Raw genomic sequence first — 27,808 nt, forward strand, 5'->3', positions numbered from 1 at the left:
ACCAATCATTACGAAAAAAACGCAATCGGACGCATTCGGCCGGTTCGTGAGTAAGTAAATGGGCCCCTAGGTGTGATAGACAGGCAGGGCTATTTAGTGAGCCGCATTTGCTCCAACCAGGATTGTAGAGGCATTATAAGCCGGGTATAATACTGCCCAGAGTAGGGTTAACAGTGTACAGACCTAGGGTTAGATAGTGATCACCCAGGTTCCACTGGAAGCATATACCTGAAAGCTGGGAGTTAACCCATTGTGCCCTGCAGCTAAAGGGTCAGTGTGACATATTCTTGTAAGTACTGCCTATGCTGTGAAATGCTACTGCCTGCCTATTCTGTAATTACTCCTAAGTGGCTGTGTAAATAAACAGTTCATGGTTTCAATGTTAAGAACCACTGGCGCCCATTTATTGAGAAATACAACACATATCCACCTGGCCTCCATACAAAGCGAGGGCTCACCCCTATGGGATACAGTCTCATCCTGGGTAAAATACGGTGTAGCTTGTGGTAATTAAAGGGCTAATTTACTATAAGCTTACACATGAAACACAAATTCTATTTTTTAATAACACATCCATACCCATTATAAAAGCATTTTAAAATCCCAGCTGTCAATCATACCCCCCCCCCCCCCTCATCATCATCTAATTATGTAGCCAGTGCATGGGCCTGGGCATCTGTGGATTCTGGCAAATGCCAGAGGGGTTACTGTAAAACAGCGACAGACAGTCACTGTTGGGCTGAAGGGGGCTGTTTGGGCTCTGTGTACTTGGAATGCTAGGGGCCTGTTTTGAATCCCATGTCAGGCCTGGCCACTGTCAATAGTTCCAAAGTGCCAAAAGCCACAATAGCTCTTTATTGATACTTGGGGGAGGATGCCAAACATTTTGTTTTAGGATGCCAACTGAAGGCCTTTCATTGGAAAGCTAATAATTATATAAGTTGTTGTAAATTGAAACTGCCTGCAATTGTTATCCTAAAACAAATATATCTGCATTGCTTATACTAGCAATCTTAGTTATTAGGGCAGTGGCATACAGAGCATTTTAACCACCAGAGGCCATGTCAGCTAAAATCAGTATTTTGATTAATGTACATGAGTTGCTAAGAATTACATTTTCTTTCTCTGTGGAAAAAGCTATTTCAGGAAACTTTTTATAGACGTAAATATTTTTGGCTGAAGGACCAATACAGCTGTGCTTTCGTATATATTTTAAATGTTTATAGCCACTTGACCTCTAGTTATCCAATGAACCGGCTTATTGTACAGTCACTCGGATCACATTTCCCTAAAGAGTAGCTGAAAAGAGCGGCAGAGCCAGATTTTCTTTAAAAAAAAATTGCGTCCTATGTCCTACACTTTGCATGCTCACAGACTGCCACACTTAAGATGGCTGCCGGGTTAGTAGACGTTCGGTGGCACGTTGTACGGCTGGAGGTCCATAGAGGGCGCTGTGCGCTCAAGCTCAGGGTTAGTGGTGGCGCGACCCGGATATAAAAGCTGCGCAGCAAGTGACAACCGGTCTCTTTTGTCCTCGCTGTGGTGCGGGGAGCTGGCTAGAGTTTGCTGCCTGATGGTGATCGAGTAACAGGGCAAACCGATCGTGCACTGAAACATAAATATTTGGGTTGCGCCTGTGAATTGTCTTTATAAACATACGCTCTTAACCCGCCCTGATTCATTCGTGTTGCATATTTAGGTACATTGATACCGCAGACGCACCGCTGTTCTTGCACTTTATTAGGCCAGTTATTTAGCGTCTCCTGTCTACTCCTGTTACCATAAGGCGGCATTCGCAACACCTGATAGGAATCTTGGCCAGCAACATACATTAGCCCCCCGCAGATACCACAGCAAGCTTTTAAACATCCACTACGATCGGTGCCAGCCCAGCTCCTGCGCCTCTACATCTCAGTTGCTGGAGTGTATAGGCAAGTCAAAGCAAGCACTTCCCTGACTTACCGAAGCCTTAATATTTATTACATCTCCTGTGGAGATCATATTCAATTTAGCCGTCCGGTAGTTGGTCGCTGCCCCCTGGCTGGGTGATGCACACAGCTGCTAGCAGTTACCCCATGGCGTCCCTTTATGTGGGGGATTTGCACCCCGATGTTACCGAGGCCATGCTCTATGAGAAGTTCAGCCCTGCGGGACCAGTCTTGTCCATCCGTGTGTGCAGGGACATGATTACCCGCCGCTCTCTGGGCTATGCCTATGTCAACTTCCAACAGCCTGCCGATGGTGAGTATGGAAATCTGCTTTTTGACAGGATGGATGTCTGCTTTCATGGTCACTTTGCAGTTGGTCTTTTTGTGTTGTTTTTTTGAATGCTTTCATGGTCACTTTGCAGTTGGTGTTTTTGTGTTGTTGTTTTTGAATGCTTTCATGGTCCCTTTGCAGTTGGACTTTTTGTGTTCTTTTTAAATATTTTATTCTGAATTTATATAAAAGGTGGTTACTCCAAAGTCTAGGTTTCTAGCAAGTGTATTTGGTCCCACTCAACCTTTTTTAACTTTGATACATTCGTTTGTCTTAATCAATCTGATACATTGCAAACATCTCACATAATGTTATTCATAGGCTATAATTAAGGATGTATTTACACTTACAAAACTCATCAGTTAGTAATGTGTTCTCAGATGCAATGTCCTATTTGTTCTTCAGGTCAGATGTGCCCCTTTTGGTTCATTGCATCCCAGTGATTTATCCTTCCATGTACAGCACCCTTTTTACAGCCACCTCTAAACTCCAAAACCAGAGAGCTGCAAAACACAACATTAAATGATATAATGTAAGCCCATGCCATATTATTATTTTTCATTATTATTATTATTATTATTGCAAATGGAATAATCTTGTAATATAACCCCGTCAAAAATTCTCTACCGTTTTTTAATTAGAAGCCTTTGTATTTTGTATCTTATGCTATTCCCCTGAATTGAGTTCTGATCACAGCTCCTGGAAACCTATTGTGCCAGTGGTTGTCCTGATGTGAAAAAAGTAGAGGACTGTTCTGTACTAGACTTGAAAAAATAAAACAGAAGCAGGGACTGTACTATACTAGACTTTAAAAAAGTACAGGAGCTTGTTTACTGGGTTGTCATTGGCCAGTTGCTGATAAGAGCAAGTCAGTCACAGATAAGGAAGTAAAACATGAGTAGAGCGTGAAACACACCCACTCCTCATTCAGCTGCAGACACTGAGGAGTACAGAGCTCCAGTTAGCTGTTTTAACTGCTTTGCCATCTGATTTTTTTTTTTTTTTTTATTAGAACAACATCTCTCATAGTGCTTTCCTATCATAGGGCTATATATAAACCCTAAGTCAAGGTTTTGACTTTATATCCCCATTATTGGAAAATTGTCTAGCTATATTTAGAAGTGTATATGAATCAAGAAATAACCAAAAAGGGTATTTAAGATATTCACTATTGTTTGTTTCAGAAAAAATGTATCTTTAAAGGTGTTAAACGGTATGGCAGGTTACAGCAGTGTTAGGATTAGCAATAAGGGCATTGCATATATAGGTATGGGATCCCTTATCCGGAAACCCATTATCCAGGAAATTTCCCAAAGGCCATTGCCTATAGACTCCATTATAAGCAAATAATTATAATTTTTATAAATTATTTCCTTTTTCTCTGTAATAAGAAAACAGTACCTTGTACTTGATCACAACTAAGATACAATTAGTTCTTATTGGAGGCAAAACAAGCCTATTGGGTTTATTCAATATTTAAATGATGTTTAGCAGATTTAAGTTATGGAGATCCAAATTACAGAAAGATCCCTTATCTGGAAAACCACAGGTCCCGAGCATTCTGGATAACCGGTCCCATACCTGTACCAATAATAGTATGTTGCATATGATAATGGAGGTAGTAATAGTCACATAAATTATCTATCATGTGCAGTTCAGTACCGCAAGGTCTATAATTTTGTTTTTATAAATGCAAAGTAACTTTATCCATTCCCATCTAATACTACAGTCTTTTTACATTTATATAAAAGTATTTTGATGACTATCCTTTACTATAAATGAATATGTATTAGGCTGATGCCCCACGGACAAGTTAAGGTGCCCATACACGTTAAGATCCGCTCGCTTGGCGAGGTCGCCAAGTGAGCGGATCTTGTCCCGATATCCCCACCTACGGGTGGGCAATATCGGGGAAAATGTAGGCTAATTCGATCAAATTATAACGGCAGCAATGGCGCAGTCAGTTCGGGGACCGCATCAACGAGCCGATGCGGTCCCCGATCTGACTGAGTCTTTTAACCTGCCCGATTGATATCTGCTCTAATTCAGTCCAGATATCGGTCAGGTATGGCCGTCGTTTCTGCCCCTACACGGGGTGATAAGATGCCGAATCGGTTCAAGGGACCGATATCGGCAGCTACAATCGGCCCCTGTATGGCCGCCTTTAGTCTCCTGCGATAGATCTCTGCTAGCGTGGGCAACTAACCACTCCAAAATGCCTTTCTACTGGCAACAAAAGGAGTCGCCGGTGGAAAGGCCTTCACATTGCTTTGGTTTTCGGAAGTTGTGCAAAGTTTCTTGCTACAGGCAAACCGAAACAATGTGAAGGCCTTTCCACTGGCAGCTCCTATTGTTGCTGGTGGAAGGCATTTTGGATTGGTTTGTTGCCTGCGATAGCAGAGATACATTGCAGGTGACTAACTCACTCAGTGGGGCATCAGCTTTAGTGTTTGTATGTGTCTATAAAAAAACACCTGACTATGCTTCCTCTGGGCTTGTTAGTGCTTATTTGTGTACATATATGTAATATAGTATTTATTATAAAGCTATTTTTTTCAGTATAATGACATATGAAAGTGGAACAGGTATTGGACCTCTTACATATGCAGTAAGATTGGGACATGGTGTTTTCCAGATAAGGAATCTTTTTTCAATTTGGCACAGATTGTTTGAGAGTCAGACTCCCTGTCCATGTGCTTTTGACTACACTGGTGTATGTTCAACCCAACATTTGGGGATTGTTGCTGCGGCTCACTTCTCTAGGCTGTGAAGGCAATTCAGTCTCTGGTACAATAATACTTTATTATGCTAGGGCTCCTTTATTGAATCCAGACACAGCCATGGAAGATGCAGAGGTGGAATAGTTCATTCAAACTTTCACTGCTCTTCTACCTCTGATGGCAAGCTATTCAGCTAGCCTAAACAGTTTGGGACATGGGCACTATAGCTGTATGGCAGCCATCGTTAGCATCTTTGGTGAATACAGTGTGGAAACCCACAAATTAACTCAGGAGTGTTAAGATTTGGGCTAATTCTACCTGCGACTGCTGTAATTTAGGATCTAATACAGTTAAATGTTGTTCCGTCCTTTTAGTTGGCTTTAGGCTATGTCCCATGGAGAGTCGCTCGTTTTGTCTCTACATAGAGAAGAATATAAATCCTCGGTACTTAAACTGACGACACTACTTCAAATCCCTGAATCGCGAATCGCTATGAGACCCTTTTTCAAGTGATTTTACAAAGAAAGCATTGTCATTCAAAACTATTGGAATTGCTGAAAGTAAAACCCACTGAGCAGGAAGATTTCCCCATTGCACTTAATGTAATTTCTAATTGTGGGCGGGGAATGTGACACCTGGATTTGTGGGAAATAGAATCGCTCCTCTGTTGAAATCTCTAGTAATCACTTGTTAGGAAAAGACAAGTGACTTGTCGCTGGAACTCACTTTTTATAAATTGCAGCGACTAATCTCTCCATGGGACTTTAGCCTAAACCCAACAGGATTTAAAAATATGCAAACTTAGCTATATATAATGTTGCAAACTTAGACCATTATTAATTCAGTCATTTTAATGTAATTGTCATTTTCATTATACTTAAATTTTAAAAGTTTGATGCACCCTTTAAGTCTGTTGATTTCATTACCTGTTCAGAGCAGGTTCATCAAGCAGGACAATGCATGCCAACAGAGAGAGAATGAGAGGCAGGATAGCATGCAAACATTGCAGCAGATAGGATGGAACATCAACCTGCATGCCTTTTTGAGATCATTGCCACTGTAACCTGAATATAACCCTCCTCTGCTATAAATAAATTCATCCAAACACCAGCTGCTGCCCCTGCTGTGTGTTCTTATTGCCTGCACTGAACTTCCAAAGCATTACTATAACCTCCTAAGCATAATGTTTGACCTGAGCTCCTGTCTGCATATTGTATTATCAGCTTGTTCTTTTTTCTTTTAATGGCTTTTAAATTTCTTGTTTTTTGTGTTGCGATTTTGCCCCTGCCCCCCCTTTTATCTTCTTCTCATTGGAGCCACTGTGCCAAATGTTGCAACCCCTACCTACAACTCCCAAGTACTGCAATGTATATAGGCCTGCAAATGTTAGAGGTTGCAGTTAATTACAGATGGTATGCCACTAGTGAGTCAATTTATTACTAAACTGCTCCCTGTATGTAGGTTTTAAAATGCCTTGTGCTAAATGGAACCTTAACTCCCTCAAGCAAATGAATATAGAATGGCTTAGAGAGACTGCTGTTCTTTAGAGCTGACTGCCTAAAGGTTAAAGGGGGTTGTTTAACTTTAAGTATGATGTAGAGCAGTGATCTTCAACCAGTGGCTCATGAGCAACATGTTGGATGTTGCTCTTAGTGCCCCCAAACCAGGTACAGTGTAGTTGTTTTTGAATTTCTGGCTTGGTGGCAAGTTATAGTTAAATAAAAACACAATTTACTACCAAATAAAGCCTCCTGTAAGCTGATGCATAGAGGCTGCATAATAGCCAATCTTAGCCCTTATTTGGCACCTCCATGAACTTTTGTGATTATGTTGATCTTTTTACATTTGTCTGTGGCTCAGGAGTAAAAAAGGTTGGGGACTCCTGATGTAGAGTGTGATGCAATCTGCAATTAGACTTAATTTTTATTATTTGTGTTTTTTTAATTATTTAGTGTTATATTCAGAAGCTCTTAAGTTTGGAATTTCAACTGGTTGCTAGGGTCCAAGCAACCAAGCAGTGGTTTGAATGAGAGTAATTGCAATAAAGGAGGACACGTAAATGCAGAACAGTACCTTTTAAGATAGCATAAAAAAAAAGCATTCACGTGCAAGAGTAAAAAAAAAAAACCCGTCACCCCCAATGGAGAGATGGAGTCTCATAACGTCATTAAAGGGGTTATTGACCTTTAAATACATTTTTAGTATAATGTAGAGCAGGGATCCCCAACCTTTTATACCCATGAGCCACATTTAAATGGAAAAGTGTTGGGGAGTAATACAAGCGTGGAAAAAGGTTCCTGGGGGTGCCAGTCTATAATTGGCTATTTAATAGTCCCTATGTGGACTGGCGGCCTACAAAAGGCTCTGTTTGGCATTATACTTGGTTTTTATGCAACCAAAACTTGCGTCCTAACTAAAATTAAAAAATGAGCAACTGCTTTGAGGCCACAGGGAGTAGCATGTTGCTCACAAGCCACTGGTTGGGCAACACTAATGTAGAGAGTGCTATTCTGAGTCAATTTGCAATTTGTCTTTGTTTTTTCTGCAGCTGTCTGGCCTAGCAACCAGGCAGATAAGTAAAAAAAAAAAAAAAAAAAAGCAACAATGACAATACAATTGTGGCCTCACAGAGCAATAGTTTTTGGCTATTTGAAAGCTGGAAAGAGTCAGAAAAAGAAGGAAAATACTTTGAAAAATATAAAAATTAAAACATGAAGACCAATTGAAAAGTTGCTTAGAATATGCCATTCTGTAACATACTAAAAGTTAACCTGAATGTGAACCACCCCTAATTTATGGCCATTAGTCTGTAATTTATAATGGTAAAATACTGCATTAAGGTATACATCACAGGTAAATTCTCTCACTAGCAAGCTGTAAATCTCCCTAAAGAGTTTGAAGATGTCATAATTATATCTAGGCTTCATTATGTGACATCTAATGTGATTTTAAAGGGTATGCCATATGGTTCCTCAGTGACCTGCTTCAATACCTGATTATTACGTGCCGCAGTCTTCACTTCACTGGAGCATTGTAGCACAAAGGGCAACAATACCAAGGAATGTAAAGTTAGCAAATGAATTTGTCTTTTATATCAACCTCTACACTGTGTTGCATTAATGCATAAGGCTGGAACAATAACAGGAGGCACACGGTTATCCCTGATGCTGTTTTTTGTTTGTATTTTATTAAAGCATCATGTACTGCAGTACACTGCAGTTTAGGCTGAGCTAATCTCAGTTTTCAAATATAGACACAGATGCTTCTCTGAATTGAGCTGAGAGCTTTGACTGAGCCTTTTGTATCTCAATCACTTTTTTTGTTGTTATCTAGTAATGATTATAAAAACGTATTCCCAAAATGTAGTAGGCTGTAAAATTATTTTGTTGTGAGGCCCAGTAACTTGTATGCCACTGTTGGTAGAATGTTGGTAGAATGTTGGTAGAATCATGCTGATTTTTATCAGCAGATGCTTGGCTACAGAAGGAAAACTTAAGCTGGCCTGTATGGCAAGTCGGCGAATCGACAGATATCGCAGGAGGCTGCTGATATCGGTCGACACACTGATCGTGCAGTTAAAAGATTTTGATTGGGCGCCATAGAAGGTGCCTGAGCAAAATCTGCCTTCAGGGCTGAATCGGCAGAAGGAGGTAGAAATCCTATTGTTTCTACCTCCTTATCTGCCGTTTCAGCCCTGAATGTTAGTGGCGGATTGAACGATCGTTCGTGCAACCGATGGTCGCACGAAAGATCGCAAATCGCCACGTGTGTGGCCACCTTTATTCAAGATACAGTCATATACGGCAAGATAACCTAGTTCTGTTTAAAAAAAAACAAAAAAAACAGGCTAAATTAGAACTGGAGCTGTTCAACAATTAAAAGGTAAAGGGCAGATTTATCAAAATGTGACTTTAGATCAGGGGTCCTCAAGCTTTTTAAGGAGAGGGCCAGTTCATGGTCCCACAGACTGTTGGGGGGCCGGAATAAAGTCCTCCCCCCGTGTCCTCATACTACGGTCCGCTCCCCCATGCGTCCTCGCGTCAGATCATAATGGGGGCCGGGTAAATTACCTTGGGGGGCCGTAGTTTGAGGATGCCTGCTTTAGCTCTTAATACATAAACTCAATCATGTTATATTCTTTCCTATGGGATTTTTAGAAGTGTATTTATCAATGGGTATTGGACCCTTTATCCAGAAAGTTCCGAATTACGGAAAGCCAACTCCCATAGACTCCATTTTGATCAAATAATTCACATTTTTAAAAATGATTTCCTTTTTCTCTGAATAATAAAACAGTACCTTGTACTTGATCCCAACTAAGGTATAATTTATCCTTATTGGAGGCAAAACAATCCTATTGGATTTAATTACTGTTTAAATATTTTTTTTTTAGCATACTTTAGGTAGGAGATATGAATTACGGAAAGACCCCTTATCTGGGAAAACTCCAGGTCCTGAGCATTCTGGATAATGAGTTCCATACCTGTACTAGTTAAAAACGTTAACATAAAAAAAACAAACAGATTTTAAGTTGGGTATTCCTTTGCTCATGGACTTTAGTACGCTTAAAAAGTGTCTAGATTTCTTCATAAAGCACTGAAAACTCACTCTTTCTGCTGTGCAGTGCAGAGAAAGGAAACAAAGTGCTAGAGAAACGCAGAGGAAATCCAGACGGAGCATGTTTTTAACTTTATGTTCTGTCCCTACACCTCAGCCACATGCAGCTGTGTTGCTTTTAAAATCTAATGAACAAATGTGCTTTTACAACTGTGATTATCTGGCTTTAAAGGAACAGTAACACCAAAAAATGTATATATTTCAAAGAAATTAAACTATAATGTACTGCTGCCCTGCACTGGTAAAAGTTTTGTGTTTGCTTCAGAAACACTACTAGAGTTTATATAAACCCTGGTGTGTAGCCATGGGGGCAGCCATTCAAAAGAAGAAAAGGCACAGGTTATATAGCAGCTAACAGATAAACCCTGTAGAATACAATGGTGTCTTATCTGTTATCTGCTATGTAACCTGTGCCTTTTCTCCTTTTTTCCAGTTTGAATGGCTGCCCCCATGGCTACACAGCAGTTTATTTATATAAACTATAGTAGTGTTCCTGAAGCAAACAGCCCAGTTTTACCAGTGCAGGGCCACGGTACATTATATTTCAATTACTTTAAAACACTTTCATTTTTTGGTGTTACTGTTCCTTTAAGCAAATGATCCTTCTGCTAACATTCAAAGCCCTCCACTCCTCTGCTCCTCACTACATTTCTTCACTTTAATTTCCCCTTTATTTGTTTGCAGAAAAATAAACCTGGCCTTGCAAGCTGCCAATTTGGCCCCTTTAGACTGGGTCTGCAGGTTTTCCGCCCGTGTATTATACCCTCCATTAAAAATCAACTGGATATCAATTAGAAAGGTTTTAAAATCCCCTAGAATGGGAACTGTATTGGGGCATTGATGCCGACCACTCCCAAAGGGCCTGTTATGATCTGATGTGTGACCTGGGAGCCAAACAATTGGATTGGCCCGATTTGGTCAAGAACGTACGTGGCCAAATTGAGCAAAGATGTGCTGGTTTGGTAAGGTTGTCATGTATGCCACCATAGTGGGTTAGTAATTTTGATTTGAAGATAGATTGTTACTGTTTTGGGGTTCTGCAGACTGACTGAGGTGATTTTGTTTGAACCACTGGGAGAACACAGAGCAGATATGATAGTGTTGTATTTTCTTTGCAGCTGAACGTGCTTTGGATACTATGAATTTTGATGTTATTAAAGGAAAACCCATACGTATTATGTGGTCTCAGCGGGACCCGTCCTTGAGGAAATCTGGAGTTGGCAATGTTTTCATAAAGAACCTAGACAAATCAATTGACAATAAAGCACTATATGACACTTTTTCTGCATTTGGAAATATCCTTTCTTGTAAGGTGAGATTTTTTCCACCTTTCCACCCTTCATGTGCTCCCTTATTAAAAGGGTATTAAAGACTTTCTCTTTTGTAGGTAGTGTGTGATGAGAATGGTTCCAAGGGTTATGCTTTTGTGCACTTTGAGACTCAGGATGCTGCAGATCGAGCCATAGAAAAGATGAATGGCATGCTGCTCAACGACCGCAAAGTGTGAGAGGCACTATATTCAGGGTGTGAGCAAAGCAAATGGCTGTGTACTGGATTGGGGAAGAATATTTATTTAAAGGGAAGATAGACAGATTTGCATTTATTTATGGGGGGAAAAAATTGGGATTTAAAAAAGTAAAACATTTGGAAAGGTATGTGTATTAACAAAGAGGGTAAATTGTAAATGGGAAATCTGGAAGGAGGGTAGTATATTCAGGGTGTGAGTGAAGCAAATGGCGTTGTACTGGATTGGGGCACAATATTTATTGAAAGGAAATATAGACAGATTTTGCATGGGGAACAAAATTGAGACGTAAAAAAAAATTTATGGATGGGTATGTGCATTAGCAAAGAGGGTAGGTTGTAAATGGGAAATCGGGGAGGTGTGTACAAGAGAAGGTTTTAAAGGAAGTGTTTTCCCTTGCAGGTTCGTTGGGAGGTTTAAATGCCGTAGAGAACGAGAAGCAGAGCTTGGAGCCAAAGCCAAGGAGTTCACAAATGTTTATATCAAAAATTTTGGAGAAGACATGGATGATGAACGGTTAAAGGAGACATTTAGCAAATATGGTAACTGTGTGAGATCGCTTATTTCTACTTTGTGCAAGGTCACGTCTCACATTTGGCCACTGGCTTCTGGCTTTATGTGTGTCGTGCTTAACCTCGTGAGCTCCCTGGCTGTGCCCCTGCATGTGGGCTTATGGTACACACGTATTCTGTGGGTAACCTTTTGAGCTCAATGACTCCGCTCCCGCATGTGGACGCCTGGTATCACGCGTGTGCCGTGCACCTGCATGCTGTGACCCTGTGACCTCTGCGGGTAACTGGTGTCTCTTGGCTGCAGGGAAGACTCTGAGCGTTAAAGTGATGACTGACCCCAGTGGCAAGTCCAAAGGGTTTGGCTTTGTGAGCTTTGAAAGGCACGAAGATGCAAATAAGGTAAGAGCTCCCCTGAGTTATCAGGCAGACAACATGCAGTCTGCAGAATACCAGGTGCTGGGGAGCTCTGCTGAACTTGTGTATGCAAGCAAGGGGGGCAGCTTTGACTGTGCCACAACTAATAGATTCCTTGTTCTCCAGGCTGTAGATGACATGAACGGGAAAGATGTAAATGGAAAGATAATGTTTGTAGGCAGGGCCCAGAAAAAGGTGGAGCGTCAAGCAGAACTCAAGCGAAGATTTGAGCAGTTGAAGCAAGAGAGAATTAGCCGCTACCAGGTTAGTATGAAAGACAAAGTTTTGCAATATGTTATGTCTTCTGATTTAATTGATGGTATTGAACTGGTGTACACATCTGTTAGTACCCTTACTCTATTTATGTGAAGTAAACACCCCAGTAATACTGTTTTTGGCCCTGGCTTCAAAATTTTTTTTTCAGTTTTTTGCGAGCCACCTTCAATGGAGGCAATGCCCATGATGTATAGACTGTTGAATATATCTTCATTGATTGCTCTTGTGGAGATAATAGAGCTGACAAGCAACTTAATACAATCAGCAGCTCTGTACGTAAATGAAAATGTCTTACACAGTGTTCAGTTCAAACCACAGCCACAGGGTGATTTAGACAAAGCACTCTTTGCTCTGTTTATTCGAAACTACTCTAGAGAGTAATTTTACTTTGAGGTATTTGCTGACCATATTCTTCATGTTTCAGGGAGTCAATTTATATATAAAAAATTTGGATGACACCATTGATGATGAGAAGCTCAGAAAAGAGTTTTCCCCATTCGGATCAATCACAAGTGCTAAGGTGAGAAAATACAAGTCTTTCTGTTATAACATGAATACATTTTTAATTCATGTATAATTTTATAGAGCATATTATGTAAAATTACTGTTGCTCTAAAATGAGGAAATATTTAAACAGCATTTTAATGTCATTTTGTCTGTTGCACCATATACCATTTTTACATTGCACTGACTTCTCATCCTATCCCTGCTGCTAAGTGTAGGGCAAGGTCACTCAGTGCTAAAGCAATGCAGAGGAAATCCAGATGGAGCATGTTTTACTTTGTGTTCTGTCTCTACACCTCAGCCATACTCAAAATTCTCTCTCTCGCTCTCTTTCTCTTATAAATATATATATATATATATAATTTATTTATTTATTTAGAAGGAAAGCATCAGGAATCAATTGTGAAGTGATGGATTCAGGTACTTGTAGTTGCTATGCTTCCAGAAAATCTGTGCCATTATAGAAAGCAGAGGGACTTCAAGTCACAGGATCCATCACTTTACGCTGTGTAGGAGGGGTTGTATGACTCAGCCAGCCTGTAGGGGCTTGGGAAATGGTCCCTTCAAGTTAGAGGCAGACTGTCATGATTTCATCTTAGTCTGATTGTCATGTAGAAGAATTCTCCAGCACTTCTTTGGAAAGTGAAAAAAAATCAATTTATTATCTAAGACCAGGTAAAGTTTTGGGTCCTGTCATTCTTTTCTCAAAGGCATTATTTTTGGCAGCTCAGATGGTGTTCATGCAGAGAACCAGTCTGAATTGTCTGTTCACCACCCTGAACATGGAGAAAAGTAAGAAATGCACAGAAGTGTGAGAAGTGAGACAGAAACTTTTAGAGAAACATGAAAAATTTTAAGGCTACAGGTCAATCTCAGGGGAATATTTTAATGTTCCAGTGCCCAAGTATGCAGATGAGACACTTGAGGCACAAGGCACTGTAACCGGTGTCCCTGTATGTGGCTGTAAGAGAAAAATTAATTGAAGGTAGCAGAAAAAGATGTGTAAATATTATTGAAAGAGCCTTAATCAACTGCCAGAAGGATTTAACCTGACATTTAGAAAAAGGGTACAACAGTTTTAATGAAATTGGTTTTTTTTAATGAAAACAAATTAAAACCTAAATAGACCTTTTACAATTTATTGTAAAATTACCCAAGGTGCTTTTATAAGCACTTTTGCAATTTATATTAATTATTTTTTTCAGTTTCAGAGCTATTTACATTTTAATTAACTGCCAATATAATGAATTTTGTAACAACACCACCTGCTCATTTGTTTGACTGTACAGTCGGAGAGATACATTCAAAAGGAAACGGAAAAGTGTTCTGATGTTGCTCTGCTCAGGAAAGAGATAATAAGCCTCAGATTTCCTTTTCCATTTCATCATAACACTTCTGTTTTTCTACTGAAAGTATTTCTCTTTGACTTTTTGAGACTGTTACAGAAACTGACCAGCAGGTGGCACTGTTGTTACAAAATCCATTTGATTTGCAGTTATTACAAATGTAAATAGCTCTGAAACGGAAAAAATAATATAAATTACAGACAGAAAAGCACCCTGTGCAATTTTACACTCAGTTTTTAAACATAATACAGGTTTCTGATGTTTGGGAGTTGCTTTGATTTCCCTTGGTGCTGCATTGTGTTAGTTTATAGTAACATGGAATCAGGAAATTACCAAGGCATTTTTGATTGTAATACTGAATCCAGTGTTAGAGCTGAGACTTCTTTGCTGATGACTGGTCTTCCAACAAGGCAATGACTTGAAGCACAGTACAGATGTACCCAGTATTGGTTAAAAACAAGATTCTGGACAATTCTATCCAGATCTTAACCTAGTTGAACTTTTGTGGAGAGATCTGAAAAGTGCAGTTGGGGGGGCATTGGAGCAGTCTGCAAAAGAAGTGTAGTCCAAACTGTCAGTAGAGAGGGAGATGCAGAAAACTCATCCAATCAGGGCTATAACAAGCCTTTAAATTTAGTTATATATATATTCTCATTTGATTTGAATAACAACATTGCTGCTTCTGCACTTCTGCTAGGTGATGCTAGAGGAGGGCCGCAGCAAAGGTTTTGGATTTGTCTGTTTTTCCTCACCTGAAGAGGCCACTAAAGCAGTGACTGAGATGAATGGACGCATTGTTGGCTCAAAACCACTATATGTAGCTCTTGCTCAGAGAAAAGAAGAACGTAAAGCTCATCTCACTAACCAGTACATGCAACGTATTGCAGGAATGCGGGCCCTGCCTGCCAATACTCTTATCAACCAGTTCCAGCCTGCACCAGGGGGGTACTTTGTGCCAGCTGTTCCACAGGTAAGGGGTTGTACATGTGTATACACATTAACAATAAAGGAAAAGTAACACTAAAAATTTTTAAGTAAAAAATCTATTCTACCCTGCCCCAATAATTGCCCTATCCTGCACACCATTTATTATTTTGAATGCTTTATTAGAAAATACCTGTTAAAACTTGGCTTCCGGTCATTTGAAATAGGGCGATACGGCGATGCAGGGAAGAATCCACTAAGCGCCGATCGATTGATAGATCCTAGCCTGACTCCTTCCTACACAGAAGGAAGGCTAGGATCGATCAGTGAACAAAAATGTAATCAGTGAACAGCCTCTTTGAAATCTTTCAATACCTGCCACACTGGTTGTCCAGAGGTTAAAAGTAAGGCTGCAACATCTCCTAGTCTAGCAGCCAGTAAAGAGATGGCATTGCTGGTTCCCATAGAAACTCCGCTCTAGCTGTCTGCTTCAGTTTTTTTCTCCTGAGCTCAGCTTTACCATTACAGTGCTTAAACAAAGCAGAACTTTTATCAAAGACAGTTCTGCCTGTTTGAGCCTGTATTCTTGATAAAATGTATGCTGAATAAGGGTCTGTGTGTGTGTATGCTTTTTGCAGATTTAAATGTAACTGATTATGTATCAGAGACAAAATGGCCACCGAGTGAAAGCTGCTATTTGCTTTAGGAAAATGTGATGGTGCTGGCAAGCGGAGGGGATATATGCAGTACAAATGATGCCATTTGGGTGGGGGAGACATGCCCAACTGATATACATTGTAGGCAAATGTAGGCTTTACATGTCCTTTAACTATGAACTTAAATTGGGCTACTTTTTTGCCCCTGAATTATCTGGAAAAATAAACCAGTAATTTAAATACAAAGATCTTGCTACTTTTGTACTTCTTTACATTTACGTTCATGATAAAGTTGACCCTTTGTAGGTCATACAGGGCTACTGCATATTTATAATATGACCTGTTTTGCTGGGTTAGTGTTGTGTTGATGCACAATCTGCGCTTGACATCTTTTGGTAGATTTACAACAAAACACTATACACACTACTGTAAATTTACAGTGAAATTTTAACAAGTTGCTTAGTAAAGTGCATTGCATACTAAAGATGTGCAATACAGAGGATGTTTGCCACCGTAACTACATAATCCTGCAAAAACACATTCTGTTGTCATACCCAGAGCAACCTTACTTTTGACAATGCATTTCATGTATGTCTTAACCCCTGGCTAAACAATGCCTGTGTACATCTAATTTAATAACTACTCTCTTGGTCCAACTGTTGTGAAAAAAACATGCCTTTGGCCTCATACTTCTATATGGTCATGGAACACCTCAGTGACTTATAATATGCCCATATTTTACAATAGGGGGTACTATATTCACTATATAATCTTCTTCAGCCTAAAAAAATATAATTTTATTTGAAGATAGTGTCCCTGTAAATGTTTTTTTATTAGTTTCTCTCCTTGGCTATTCATATTATGTGTATTTAATACTTTGTTGTGTATCGGTTATTTCTGTAACTTTGTGTTGTTTTGGACTGCAGACCCAGAGTAGACCTACATACTATGCGCCAAACCATATGGCTCAGATACGACCAGGTCCTCGTTGGCAGCAAACTGGACGACCTCAAGGTAATCATTCATTATAATTTTACTTTTTAGTAAATTAATATGTTATCAGCTTAACCAGTGTTACATGTCCTAACACCATGACTCTCTCTCTCTCTCTCTCTTTGTGTTTTTTTAATAAATATAAGGTTTTCAGCCCATGCCCAACACACTGCGCCAAAGTGGGCCTCGGCAGTCACTACGCCATATGCCACCATCCAATACTCAGGGTACCCGTGGCATTCCCAGCGTAACCCAGAGAGTTGGTAAGAAACATATACAAACCTGTGCATTTGCTCTACATTTTAATAGTCATATAGTTGTATCAACAATAAAGACAATGAAATAAGGTTTTCTGTCTTGTTATTATATAGATGTAAAGATACCCCAGCACCTGATATGCTGTGAATGGCAATTATATTCATAATGCTCCATTTCTGGGGCTTTGTATCCAGACTTCTAGACCTTAGTCACCTTAAAGCACTGGTTTACAAGTGCTGCTCACTTTTATTTATGAGAGTGTGCAGCAGCCAGCTTCTTAAGCACTCCTTTGAGTCGGCATAGGAATTTGGAAAGATATGCCATTTCCAGGATGTCTGGTCCTGTATGTGACACAGCAAAAATGTCAAAATTGTTTGATATCCTTTAATGATAGTTGTAGGTGTGTGCTAATTATCCTATTCTAAATTTCTGTCAGGGGTATCCTCTTCTACCCAAACAATGGGTCCTAGACCACCAGTCTCTGCTCCTCCACCACGTGCTGTTCCTCCATACAAGTATACCCGTTGTCCTCTCCCTGGAGTGCAACCTCTGCAGGTACTTTAGGCTAGTAACTATACTAAATGTAATACAATGTACAATTCAAATTCTATTCTCTTTATTCATTGTTTCTTCAGTCAGAAAGTCATGGGTTTTGTGCAGTGAGACAAACCAAACTTATTTTCTTTCACATCAGGTTAGCGGGCACAGGAACACTAAGGTGTAGCTGCTACTACTAAGGCAGAATGATAGCAACTACTATCTCTCAGCTGCTATATCTCTGCACAACTCGTCTCAGATTTAGTAGTGACATTAAAAGGTCAGGATCAGGCCTTGGGTAATCCTGCAACTGGATTGCATTTCTTCAGTGTGAAATTAACACTAAAGCAGGGATGATACAGGGCTTCCCCAGTTTCAGGAATTCCTCTACCACTCTGTCCCCCAGCTGGGAAGGCCCCTCGTAGTAGGTAGCCCAAGTTCTTCTCTGCACAGTGAGTAAACTTTTCCTCCTTCCTCTTAAGACAGAATCTATGCAGACAACTCCTTGAGATTGCTGCTGCCCAATTTATCTTGTGAATGGTGCTTCCTGGTTTCTCTAGTACTCTGCCTACTGCTACTCAGCAATTGGCCAAGTGACATATATTTCTGTAACAAGAAATATCCGCTTTGCAAACCTGTGCAAAGCATGTGGTCAGAAGTGGTTAACTACTACTTTAGTCAGTTGCAATCATTTCACTTTCTTTAAGTGACATCCTGGTCAGTCATCTCAAAACTATTCCTAGCTACCACAAACTGAAAGTCTTGCCAATACTAGTAGCAAAGAAAGTAGTTGTCTTCTGTGTGAAATGTTAAAACTTTGTTGGAAAATTGGGAATAGCCAATAGCCCTCTGCATCTTTTGATTTGTGAGCTGTGTTTTCTTAATTTGACTATACAAACTGACCTCTGTGCAAAGATTTGTCCATGCTGGAATGTAACCAGGTACCAGTTAAGAGCTTTAAAGGACAAGGAAAGTTTAAATCACTGGGGGGTGCCAAAGGGTTAGGCACCCATTAGTGATTAAGATTGCTTACCTGATACCCTGCCTGGTGCTCCTGTTTGCTAAAAACTGCACTGGCCTGGGGTATTTCTGCAGAAGATCCTTGGCGCCATCTTTCTCTTCCGGTTCAGGCAGGCACATGCGCAGTAGAGTGAAAGCCTGTGCCCCTGTGAAGAGAAGAGGAAGAAAGTTTGCGCCAAATAAATTCTGCAGAAATACCCCAGGCTGGTGCAGTTTTCTGCTAACAGTAGCACCAGCTCAGGCTATCAGGTAAGTTATTACAATCACTGGGAGGGGGGTGCCTAACATTTCGCACCCCCCCCAAGTGATTTAGACTTTGCTTTTCATTTATTTCTTCCCATTTTAGTGATCTTTAAAAATTTCAACATTAAAATAAAAATATCACAGAAAACAAAATTCCAAGGCACTGAAACCTACAATTTTTTTTGTAGGAAGTAATTGACATTTGTTTCATAGTAGGAAAAAAAATAAATTGAAATATGGTGTTTGCAAAGGTATTCAGTGCCCACATTTTAATATTTTATAGAGCCAACTTTTCAAGCAATAACAGCTTTAAGTCATTTGGGGTGAGTATATACAGTATCAGCTTTGCACACTATTTGAGTGATTTTTTGACCATTCTTCCTGGCAGATATACTCCCTGTTTAAAGCTGGCCACATATGTGGCGATTTTCGATCTTTCGTGCGACCATCTTCGTTCAGGGCTGAATCGTCCGATATGGAGGTAGAAACAATAGGATTTCTACCTCCTTCTGTTGATTCAGCCCTGAAGGCAGATTTTGCTCAGGCACCTTCTATGGCGCCAGATCAAAATCTTCTAGCCCGCCCGATCGGTGTGTCGACCGATATCAGCAGCCTCCTGTGATATCGGTCGCCTCGCCATACATGCACCGAATATCATACGAATTATCGTGCGTGTATGGCCAGCTTAACTCAGATGACATCTGTGCACTTTAAATCTTCAAATCGTCTCAAAGCTTTTCAGTTACGATGAGTATAGGTATTACACTGGGATACTGGGGTGATATTTACCTTTCTGTCCATTTTTTTCCACTCCTGTGTGCCTTTTGTCCTGCTGAAAATTGTTCTTTCTATAAAAGCTTCCCATTAGGAAGTAATTTCAGTTTCAGTGCTTTGAAAAAATTAAAAAAAAAAAACACTTTTTTTCTATTTATATTAAGAAATTGATCTTTACCCAGACATTATCCACTACAAACACAGACTGATGGTGCTGCTTATGATCCAGAAATCACAATCTTTCTTCTGCAAAGAAGAGAGTGGGCATCTAGAAGAAATACATTTCATAATCATTGATAAATTTCCTTGTAAATGTGAATAGATATGAAATTACTAAACGCATGATGTAATCGTCCCATCCTGGACTTATTTACTTTTCTATTTCTTATGGATCCTTTTTAGTAGTTGACTTTAGGCTATGCCAGATGGGGCTGAGAATCAGCCGATCCACTTGCCTTTGCACCCTTTTGTGTCTGCACAGCTTCGGCATGGGTGCAGACAAGGAGCAGATTCTGTTCTTTGTCTGCCCTGTTTGGTAGACTGCAGACTGCTTCTAGGGACAGTCTACCCAGTGTAGCAAGTTTTATTTTTCTGTAGCAGGGACTCTTATCAATCATAGTTAATTTTATTTGTGTAAGACAGTAACACCCTCTTCCTTCTCAAGTACTGTTTCATTAGAGTCCAGATAATTCTGCTCTATTTACAATTATTCATTTATATCCTTTTTATAAGGATTTTTCAGAATGACTTCCATTTCATACCAGTTTGCAATACCCCATGTTTAAAATGGTTTATGTCAGTCAAATGTGTATATCCATGGGGATATTTATTTTTCTGGGAGAATGCAGTCTGTTGGAGGTAGAATGATGAATGGGGAATGAGAGTTTAATGCTTTGGGACAATCAAGACTTTTAGGTGATAGCAGAAAATGAAGAAGATTAAACATAGTCAGGGTTGTCAAACTGGAGGTACTCTTGCATGAATCTTTATGCCCCCTAGTTTGTGCAAGCCCTCCATACACTATTTTATGGGACTTTTAGCATAATCTGGCCCTTAAACACATATGAGAAGTAATTGTTCCACTACTTGTAATATAAAAGAACACTGTTTATTATTAAAGGAGACATATTTGATAAATGGGAAAAACCCTAATTTTGTAGGCAATTATAAATAATATATGGTGCTGGTTTCACTTTGTGCTAAAAATTAATCCTATCTGTAACAATGGCCCCTTTATTGGAGCTCCCTATAGATCATATCACTTCTCTGTCAGAGTTTGAAATGAGGGGTGGGCGTGTCCTAACGGTCCCTGCCAGAAGCACAGTAGGAGGGGGAGAGCCAATCACAACCCTGCAGTCACACAAGCAAAGACAGGCTTCAGTTCCCTATCAGGTCAGCCTAGCTGCTGATTGGTTCCTATCCTACAGTGCAGTGTACAGAGGGCCGCCGGCTCCCCAGCTCATCCAGAGAATTCAGCCAGCAGGAAGTGAAATGGATGGGCGGGGCTAGTGGGGTTTGCGGCGAATTTCTCAATAAATCAGTCCAAAACGCAACTTTTTTAGCACAATCCTTTTATATCTAGAGGAGTACAATTCCCTGGTACATTGTTAATTTTTATAGGATAGGTCTCCTTTAAAGGAGAAGGAAAGGCAAAGTCACTTGGTGCCAAAATGTTAAGCACCCCCAAGTGACTTTAATCGCTTACCTTGTACCCCGGGCTGGTGCCCCTGTTCGGAGAAAATAGCACCAGCCCGGGGTACCTGGAGCGCAGCACTTCCTCCTTCCGCCTTCAGCTTCCTAAACTGCCGGTGGCCGGGCATGCACAGTAGAGCGAAAAAGCCGACTTAAATGTTTAAGTTCGGCTTTTCACTCTACTGCGCATGCGCGCGCAGCGAAGCCGGAAGGAGGAAGTGCCGACAGCTACCCCGGGCTGGTGCTGTTTTCTCCTGACAGCGGCACCAGCCCGGGGTAAAAGGTAGGCGGTTAAAGTCACTTGGGGGTGCCTAACATTTTGGCACTTTACCTTTCTTTTTCCTTTAAGTCGTCATAGCAGTGCTTAAAAGCTAAGGTAGCTTATAATATATGATGCATTGGCAGATCAAGATTCCCAGACAACAGTTATCTGTCTGGATCAGCAGGCTGCTATACATATACTGAAAATGAAGCAGTCATTCAAAAGAACATGTATGTATAGGGGCTCTAACTTGGGCTGATTCAGAACACAGTTACAGCTACAGTATATTGCACAAGTGCAGTTTCCAGTAGCAACCGAAAATCAGTTTGTTTTTATAAGTCTGCAAGTGATAGTAACCATTTGATTTGTTGATATCTACTGTTGCACTGTGGTAGTAGCAATAGTAGGCATTTTCCTGCAGATCAGCTCTCAACACTATTACCCTGTACAGATGCTTTGCGGCTACTTCCCCTAACCAAACTTTACTGACCATTACTTTATTTAATTACTTTTGCTCAATTACAATAGTAAGTAAGTCAAATAAAACTAGTGTTTCTGGTAACTATTACTTCTGTCACATATAGACTTTTGTTATAGCTACATAACGGTTCACTAATGAGCATATTCAAACACTTGATAATCCATCTATACACAAGGCTGAAAATTAAAAGAAAACGTTTTGACTCTTTAAAAAAAAAATATATATATATATATATAGAACCAATATAAAAATTAAGAAACAGTCAGCTTTTAAGCAGTGCAGATGTTATATTTTTGTTTCTTTCCCCAAAGACCCCTCAGCCAGCTGTCCATGTGCAGGGACAAGAGCCTCTCACGGCCTCCATGTTGGCTTCTGCTCCACCCCAGGAACAGAAGCAGATGTTGGGTGAGTCTTACGTTTGTTTTGTTTAAGGAAGTGGTTTCACTTGTGGGAGTCAGAGAAACAGATGAGATTTCATTTTCCATTCTGCCCACAGGAGAACGTTTATTTCCTCTTATCCAAGCCATGCATCCGTCATTGGCGGGTAAAATTACAGGAATGCTGCTGGAAATAGACAACTCAGAACTGTTACATATGTTGGAGTCCCCAGAGTCTCTGCGCTCTAAGGTATGTAGCTCTGGCTGTAGTAGTTACTCCGATTTCAGGTTTTTATCATTTTTTTGTTAATTTTTGTAATAAATTATCTGTTTACCGCATTCCATTTTTACCAATACAGATTTCATGCACAAAATGGTAATTGCCGTATGGCAATAGCTCAAAGGGCATTTTTACCTTCACCAGGGATGTATCTTCTATATTAGGCGCACATATATATATATTTAACGTGTATTGTGTGTATATAATATGTAGTAATATAAAGTCCAGCACACTCTGCTCTTGTGTACACAAAACAATAATATTTATTAAATTAATTTATATTTATTATTTCAGCTCCATCAGGAACATCCACATAGTGTAAGACAATGAACATAGAAAACAAAAATTGGCGCCAAAGTGAAGTATGTGACGTCATCACCCTGATACCACCAGTTGATGATGTTACATACTATACAATGGCATCAGTTTTTCTATTATTTGTTCACTGTCTTATAGTATGTGGATGTTCCTGAAGAAGGCTCCTGAATAATTCACCACTGAATGCCACTGCACTCTGGTGGTCAAAACTTTTCTGTCCACCTGTCGCCAGTCTTAATACTAAAGAATGAAAAGTGCAGAGGTCTGTCTAAAACCTCTCCATGTAACTTTACATTCAATGGTATTAGGAGCAATTACAGATGAAATCCTTTATTCATGTCCATTCACATCAAGGAAAAATAGCAAAATTCAGGGCACACCAATATGCGAAAAAAAACCCCCAAAGCTTATTTAACAAAACCCAACATGTTTTGACTCAACATTTGGGTCTTTATCAGGGGCTCATGCATTGAAAAAAATGCAGGCAATCAGTGAGCACAAAATACAAAGTTGTAACAAGCATGCCAAATACAGCTTTCTGTCTTCACCGCTCAGCTCTACTTCGCATTTCCTGGTTCTGACGTTATATCCGGAAGTGATGTCATCTCCTAGCAACAACTGTGCCCTGAATTTTGCTATTTCAGTAGTGCAGCTGGGGACTTTCAGTTAGCCCCCGTCAGTGAGCATCCATAAGTATTAAAAATAATAATAACATAAATAATTGGTGTGCCATCCTGTCATCTATATATCCACATCAAGTAGAAAGTGAGGAATGGACTATAATATTAATAAAGCCTATAAGGGATCCCTGGAAATAAATGTAAGGTGGCAGTGCTTTCTTGGAAAGATCATCAAACTCAGCAACTCTACCCCGCCCCCTGTAAATTAGCCTTTACTTGTCCCTTAATTTGCAGATATATTTTATTTTAAATATACCTTATAAAGGTGCTCTATAGAAAGTGTTTTCTGACAACTGCTGCCAGTTGACTAACAGTATTTGAAAAGGGTTGACAACAAGATTCTCTACATATATTCCAAAAGCCAATAAAATAAATTGGGGTTGCCATATTTTTAAAGAATTTATGATGCATTTTCTCTTCATCCTTTGCTAAATATTTTTGCAAACTTATAGAAATGTTTATGATGATATACAGTGAATATAAAAAGTCTACACACCCCTGATAAAATGTCAGGTTCCTGTGCTGTACAAAAATGAGACAAAGATAAATCATTTCAGAACTTTTTCCACCTTTAATGTGACCTATAAACTGTACCACTCAATTGAAAAACAAACTGAAATCTTTTAGGCGGAGGGAAGAAAACCAAAAAACTAAAATAATGTGGTTGCATAAGTGTGCACACCCTTGAACTAATACTTTGTTGAAGCACCTTTTGATTTTATTACAGCACTTTTTGGGTATGAGTCTATCAGCATGGCACATTTTGACTTTGCAAAATTTGCCCACTCTTCTTTGCAGAAACACTCCAAATCTGTCAGATTGCGAGGGCATCTCCTGTGCACAGCCCTCTTCAGATCACCCCACAGATTTTCAATCAGATTCAGGTCTGGGCTCTGGCTGGGCCATTCCGAAACTTAAATCTTCAGTTGAAACCATTCCTTTGTTGATTTGGATGTATGCTTTGGGTCGTTGTCATGCTGAAAGATGAAGTTCCTCCTCATGTTCAGGAGGTGGAAAAAGTTCTGAAATGATTTATCTTTGTCTCATTTTTGTACAGCACACGAACCTGACTTTTTATATCCACTGTAAATGCATTTGTGTTTAAATCCTGAGGCGTATTTACAATAAAAACTTATTGGCTTATTTACAGTATAAAAAGCTGGCTGTGTTTGGTGGTGCAATTAACATGCTGTAAATTGGAAATTAATTATATTGACTGACAGCAGTTCATATTGTTCTTCTGTCAAACTATGGGAAAATCTTAACATTAGATGTAGGGAGATTGTTCCATTCTAATTTAGTGCCATGGTGCTATAGAATCCATTTGACAAGGTGAAAACTATAGAGGCACATTCCCCCATAGTGAAGCTAAAACCTGGTGGTTACTGAAATGTCAGCTGAGTGTTAAGGTGTGTTGCAGGGGTAGTAATTAAAATGCGTGGTGCACTACAATTAGCTTTAAGTGTACATTTTTATTAATCTATGTAGTGTATACTGCATATCTAATGTTCAGTGTTTCATTTACAGGTGGAAGAGGCAGTAGCTGTGCTTCAGGCTCATCAAGCCAAGAAAGATGCTGCACAGAAAGTGGGAATTGTCACTGCTACCTCTTGAACCAGGCTGACCTGTAAGTATCCACACTAGTCAGTATGCAGGGATATTCCCCCTAGATCTGATGGTTAACAGATTGTGTAGCTGTCTAATACAAATTTGCAGAAAGCAATACATTTACTTTAAATATTAGGGTGCATTCTGCAAGAGGCTTAAGTTTATTTTGTGTAAAATATGGTATGCACTGCTTTCATGTATGCATACACTGGAAATTTTTAGTGGAATTTTCTATACAACTCTTGTGCTGTTCTATAAGTAGAGGGGAAATAGTGTTCACAGGCCTGACTGGGATTCATAAGAGGACCTTGCATTTTAACTACACAGAGACTAAAACAGCCCCCCACAAGACCACTAAGTAGTGACTGTCTAAGGCTTCTTATAGCAGCCCCTCCGACAGAACCCACAGATTGCCATTCCCTACCTGAGTTGTTATATGTCTTCAAACATGTGTCCTTTTTCCTTTAGATGTAGGTACCTGACTAGAGGAGCTGGCTCTTCTGTGCTGCACCATAACCGGTGTAACTGTTGTTTGGTTTGTCCCACATACAAGTCAGAGCACTCGTCACTGCACTGCATGTACAGTGTTACTCTTCTTATGCTTTGGGATTAGGTCTTTGGGGTGAAACAGTTGCTATCTCAAGCTTAAATAGAGGTGGGAGTGCAGCATCTATTGTCTGCCACATATAATGCTGTTTTTTCACCCACCCCTCTCCCTGGAAGGTTTATTAACCCCTCATAGCTCCAATCATGCTAATACAATTAACACCTTCCCTTCATGAAATCCCTAACCCCATGCTGGTTATGATAAACAGATTATGCTGATTGGAGCAATAGTCCAGGGTATTTATTCCAGAAAGATCCTAGCACAAGTCATTCTGAATTGAGAAAGCCAGTAGGATGACTGGTGAAACATCATTGAGTAAAGCACAGCAAGCCAATTGATTTGACTTATTACTACAGGTATCAGACCCCTTATCCGGAAACCTATTATCCAGAAAGTTCCGAATTACAGAAAGGCCATCTCCCATAGACAATTTTAATGAAATAATTCACATTTTTAAAAATGGTTTCCTTTTTCTTTGTAATAATAAGTACCTTGTACTTGATCCCAACAATATATATTTAATCCTTATTGGAACCAAAACAATCCTATTGGATTTACTTACTGTTTAAATAATTTTTTTAGTAGCCTTAAGGTAGGGGATCCGAATTATGGAAAGACCCCTTATCCAGAATACCCCAGGTCCCAAGCATTCTGGATAACGGGTCCCATACCTGTACAGATATTGTGACCGTTGATCTAATCATGAACTTTTAAATTGTATACAGCCATATAGTATTTGAACATGGGATTGAGGGTTATGGGCATTTGTTTTTTTATCTCTTTCACAAAATATGTGTAATTTCCAGTTATATATAGTATTTCTATTTCATTTATTCTATCTCCACAGGGAATAAAGAAGCCAAAATCAAATCACAAGATGTGTGAGGGTTTGGTAAGTGGCTGCCAAGAACCTTTTCCCCTTCACATAAAGAGTGTCTCCGCAGGAGATGCTAATTTGTTAAAAATGAGGTCTATGCACTATGTCGCTTTATGCTCTTGAGATGATAAGCCACATCTTGGATGAGCATCAATAGGATCCTTTCCAAGGAAATCCTGAGAGACTTTTAAGATTGCAAAGGATTTTTATTTTTTGCGGATTTTGAGTTGACAACAAATGTAAAACATTGTTTGAATGTAACATCCTAAAGTTGTTTCTCAGTGAAATAATAAAACATTTGTTAATTGCCGTTTGTGTGCCTTTTTTTGAGAAAAATTAAGACCAGCAACAGAATTTTATTCATTTAAGGTTTTCTTATCCAGCTGAATGTAATCAATAGGTTATTTGCCTTTCTGTACATGATCTGTAGGTATCTTCATCTGAGATTTACTAATACATATTTGAGCATACTTTTCAGTGCAGTATACTTTGACAGAACACAGAACACTTTGACATCTTTGATTTACATCCCCATGTGCAGTGCCAGCCAAAAGCAACCTATTTTCCATTCAAATAACCGGGCAAGGGCATTTTACTGCCAGTGTTCCCTTGAGACTTTGTGAGCTTAAGGGCTTTGGTGCATTGTTTTGATCTGAGAGCCAGACTGACATAAGGGACAATACTGGGGACAGTGGCTGGGTCATTTACCCTGGGGCCTGTGCACAAATACAGTACTTTCCTTGCTTGATAACTGTACTAAATGCTTTATCATATAGTAAATGTATGACAAGGGAGTTGGCTTGTCAGCTGCTATAGACCGATAAGCAGAGCACAGAAGAATAATATATATATTATAATAAATCACACTTTTCCTTCAGTAAGACAAATAATATTGGTAATACACATAGTTTTGTTCATGTACAGTATGTATAATATAAATCTGGGAATTAACGCAAATGGCATAAGTTATTTCTTTTTCAAAATAAGAGATTGTCACACCCAGGGATCAGGTATTTAACTCTGTTCCCAGCAGGGTTTTCCACAAAAC

The 27,808-nt window shown here is 39.6% G+C and overlaps 1 protein-coding gene and 2 non-coding genes across 7 annotated transcripts; all 3 read left to right on the top strand.

Moving 5' to 3' along the window:
* The first annotated feature begins 1,507 nt into the window (after window positions 1–1,507).
* On the top strand, window positions 1,508–27,070 carry pabpc4 (poly(A) binding protein cytoplasmic 4). 5 transcript variants are annotated; one of them, XR_004221062.1, is made up of 16 exons: window positions 1,508–2,241; window positions 10,715–10,908; window positions 10,984–11,099; window positions 11,524–11,663; window positions 11,938–12,032; window positions 12,174–12,311; window positions 12,748–12,843; window positions 14,871–15,143; window positions 16,680–16,767; window positions 16,893–17,009; window positions 17,441–17,559; window positions 19,088–19,127; window positions 22,325–22,418; window positions 22,510–22,640; window positions 25,196–25,295; window positions 26,731–27,070. XR_004221062.1 is itself a non-coding variant. In XM_031895932.1 (16 exons), the coding sequence occupies exons 3-15, from the start codon at window positions 10,735–10,737 to the stop codon at window positions 25,280–25,282; spliced, it is 1,668 nt and encodes a 555-aa protein (XP_031751792.1). In that variant the 5' UTR covers window positions 2,154–2,241; window positions 2,665–2,791; window positions 10,715–10,734; the 3' UTR covers window positions 25,283–25,295; window positions 26,731–27,070.
* Window positions 9,573–9,701, top strand: LOC116409392. The gene has a single exon (XR_004221833.1). It is a non-coding gene; the product is annotated as a small nucleolar RNA SNORA55 (small nucleolar RNA).
* On the top strand, window positions 13,008–13,136 carry LOC116409391. The gene has a single exon (XR_004221832.1). It is a non-coding gene; the product is annotated as a small nucleolar RNA SNORA55 (small nucleolar RNA).
* Window positions 27,071–27,808: the final 738 nt, after the last annotated feature.

Source organism: Xenopus tropicalis, chromosome 2 (genome assembly GCF_000004195.4).
Source record: "Xenopus tropicalis strain Nigerian chromosome 2, UCB_Xtro_10.0, whole genome shotgun sequence".
NCBI lineage: Eukaryota > Metazoa > Chordata > Amphibia > Anura > Pipidae > Xenopus > Xenopus tropicalis.

Bases quoted from the DNA above. Each gene is read 5' to 3' on its own strand.
- pabpc4 (XM_031895932.1), top strand. From the start codon at position 10,735: ATGAATTTTGATGTTATTAAAGGAAAACCCATACGTATTATGTGGTCT. The intron at 10,909-10,983 runs GTGAGATTTTTT...TCTCTTTTGTAG, and splicing joins GAAATATCCTTTCTTGTAAG to GTAGTGTGTGATGAGAATGG. The intron at 17,560-22,324 runs GTACTTTAGGCT...CTTTCCCCAAAG, and splicing joins CTGGAGTGCAACCTCTGCAG to ACCCCTCAGCCAGCTGTCCA.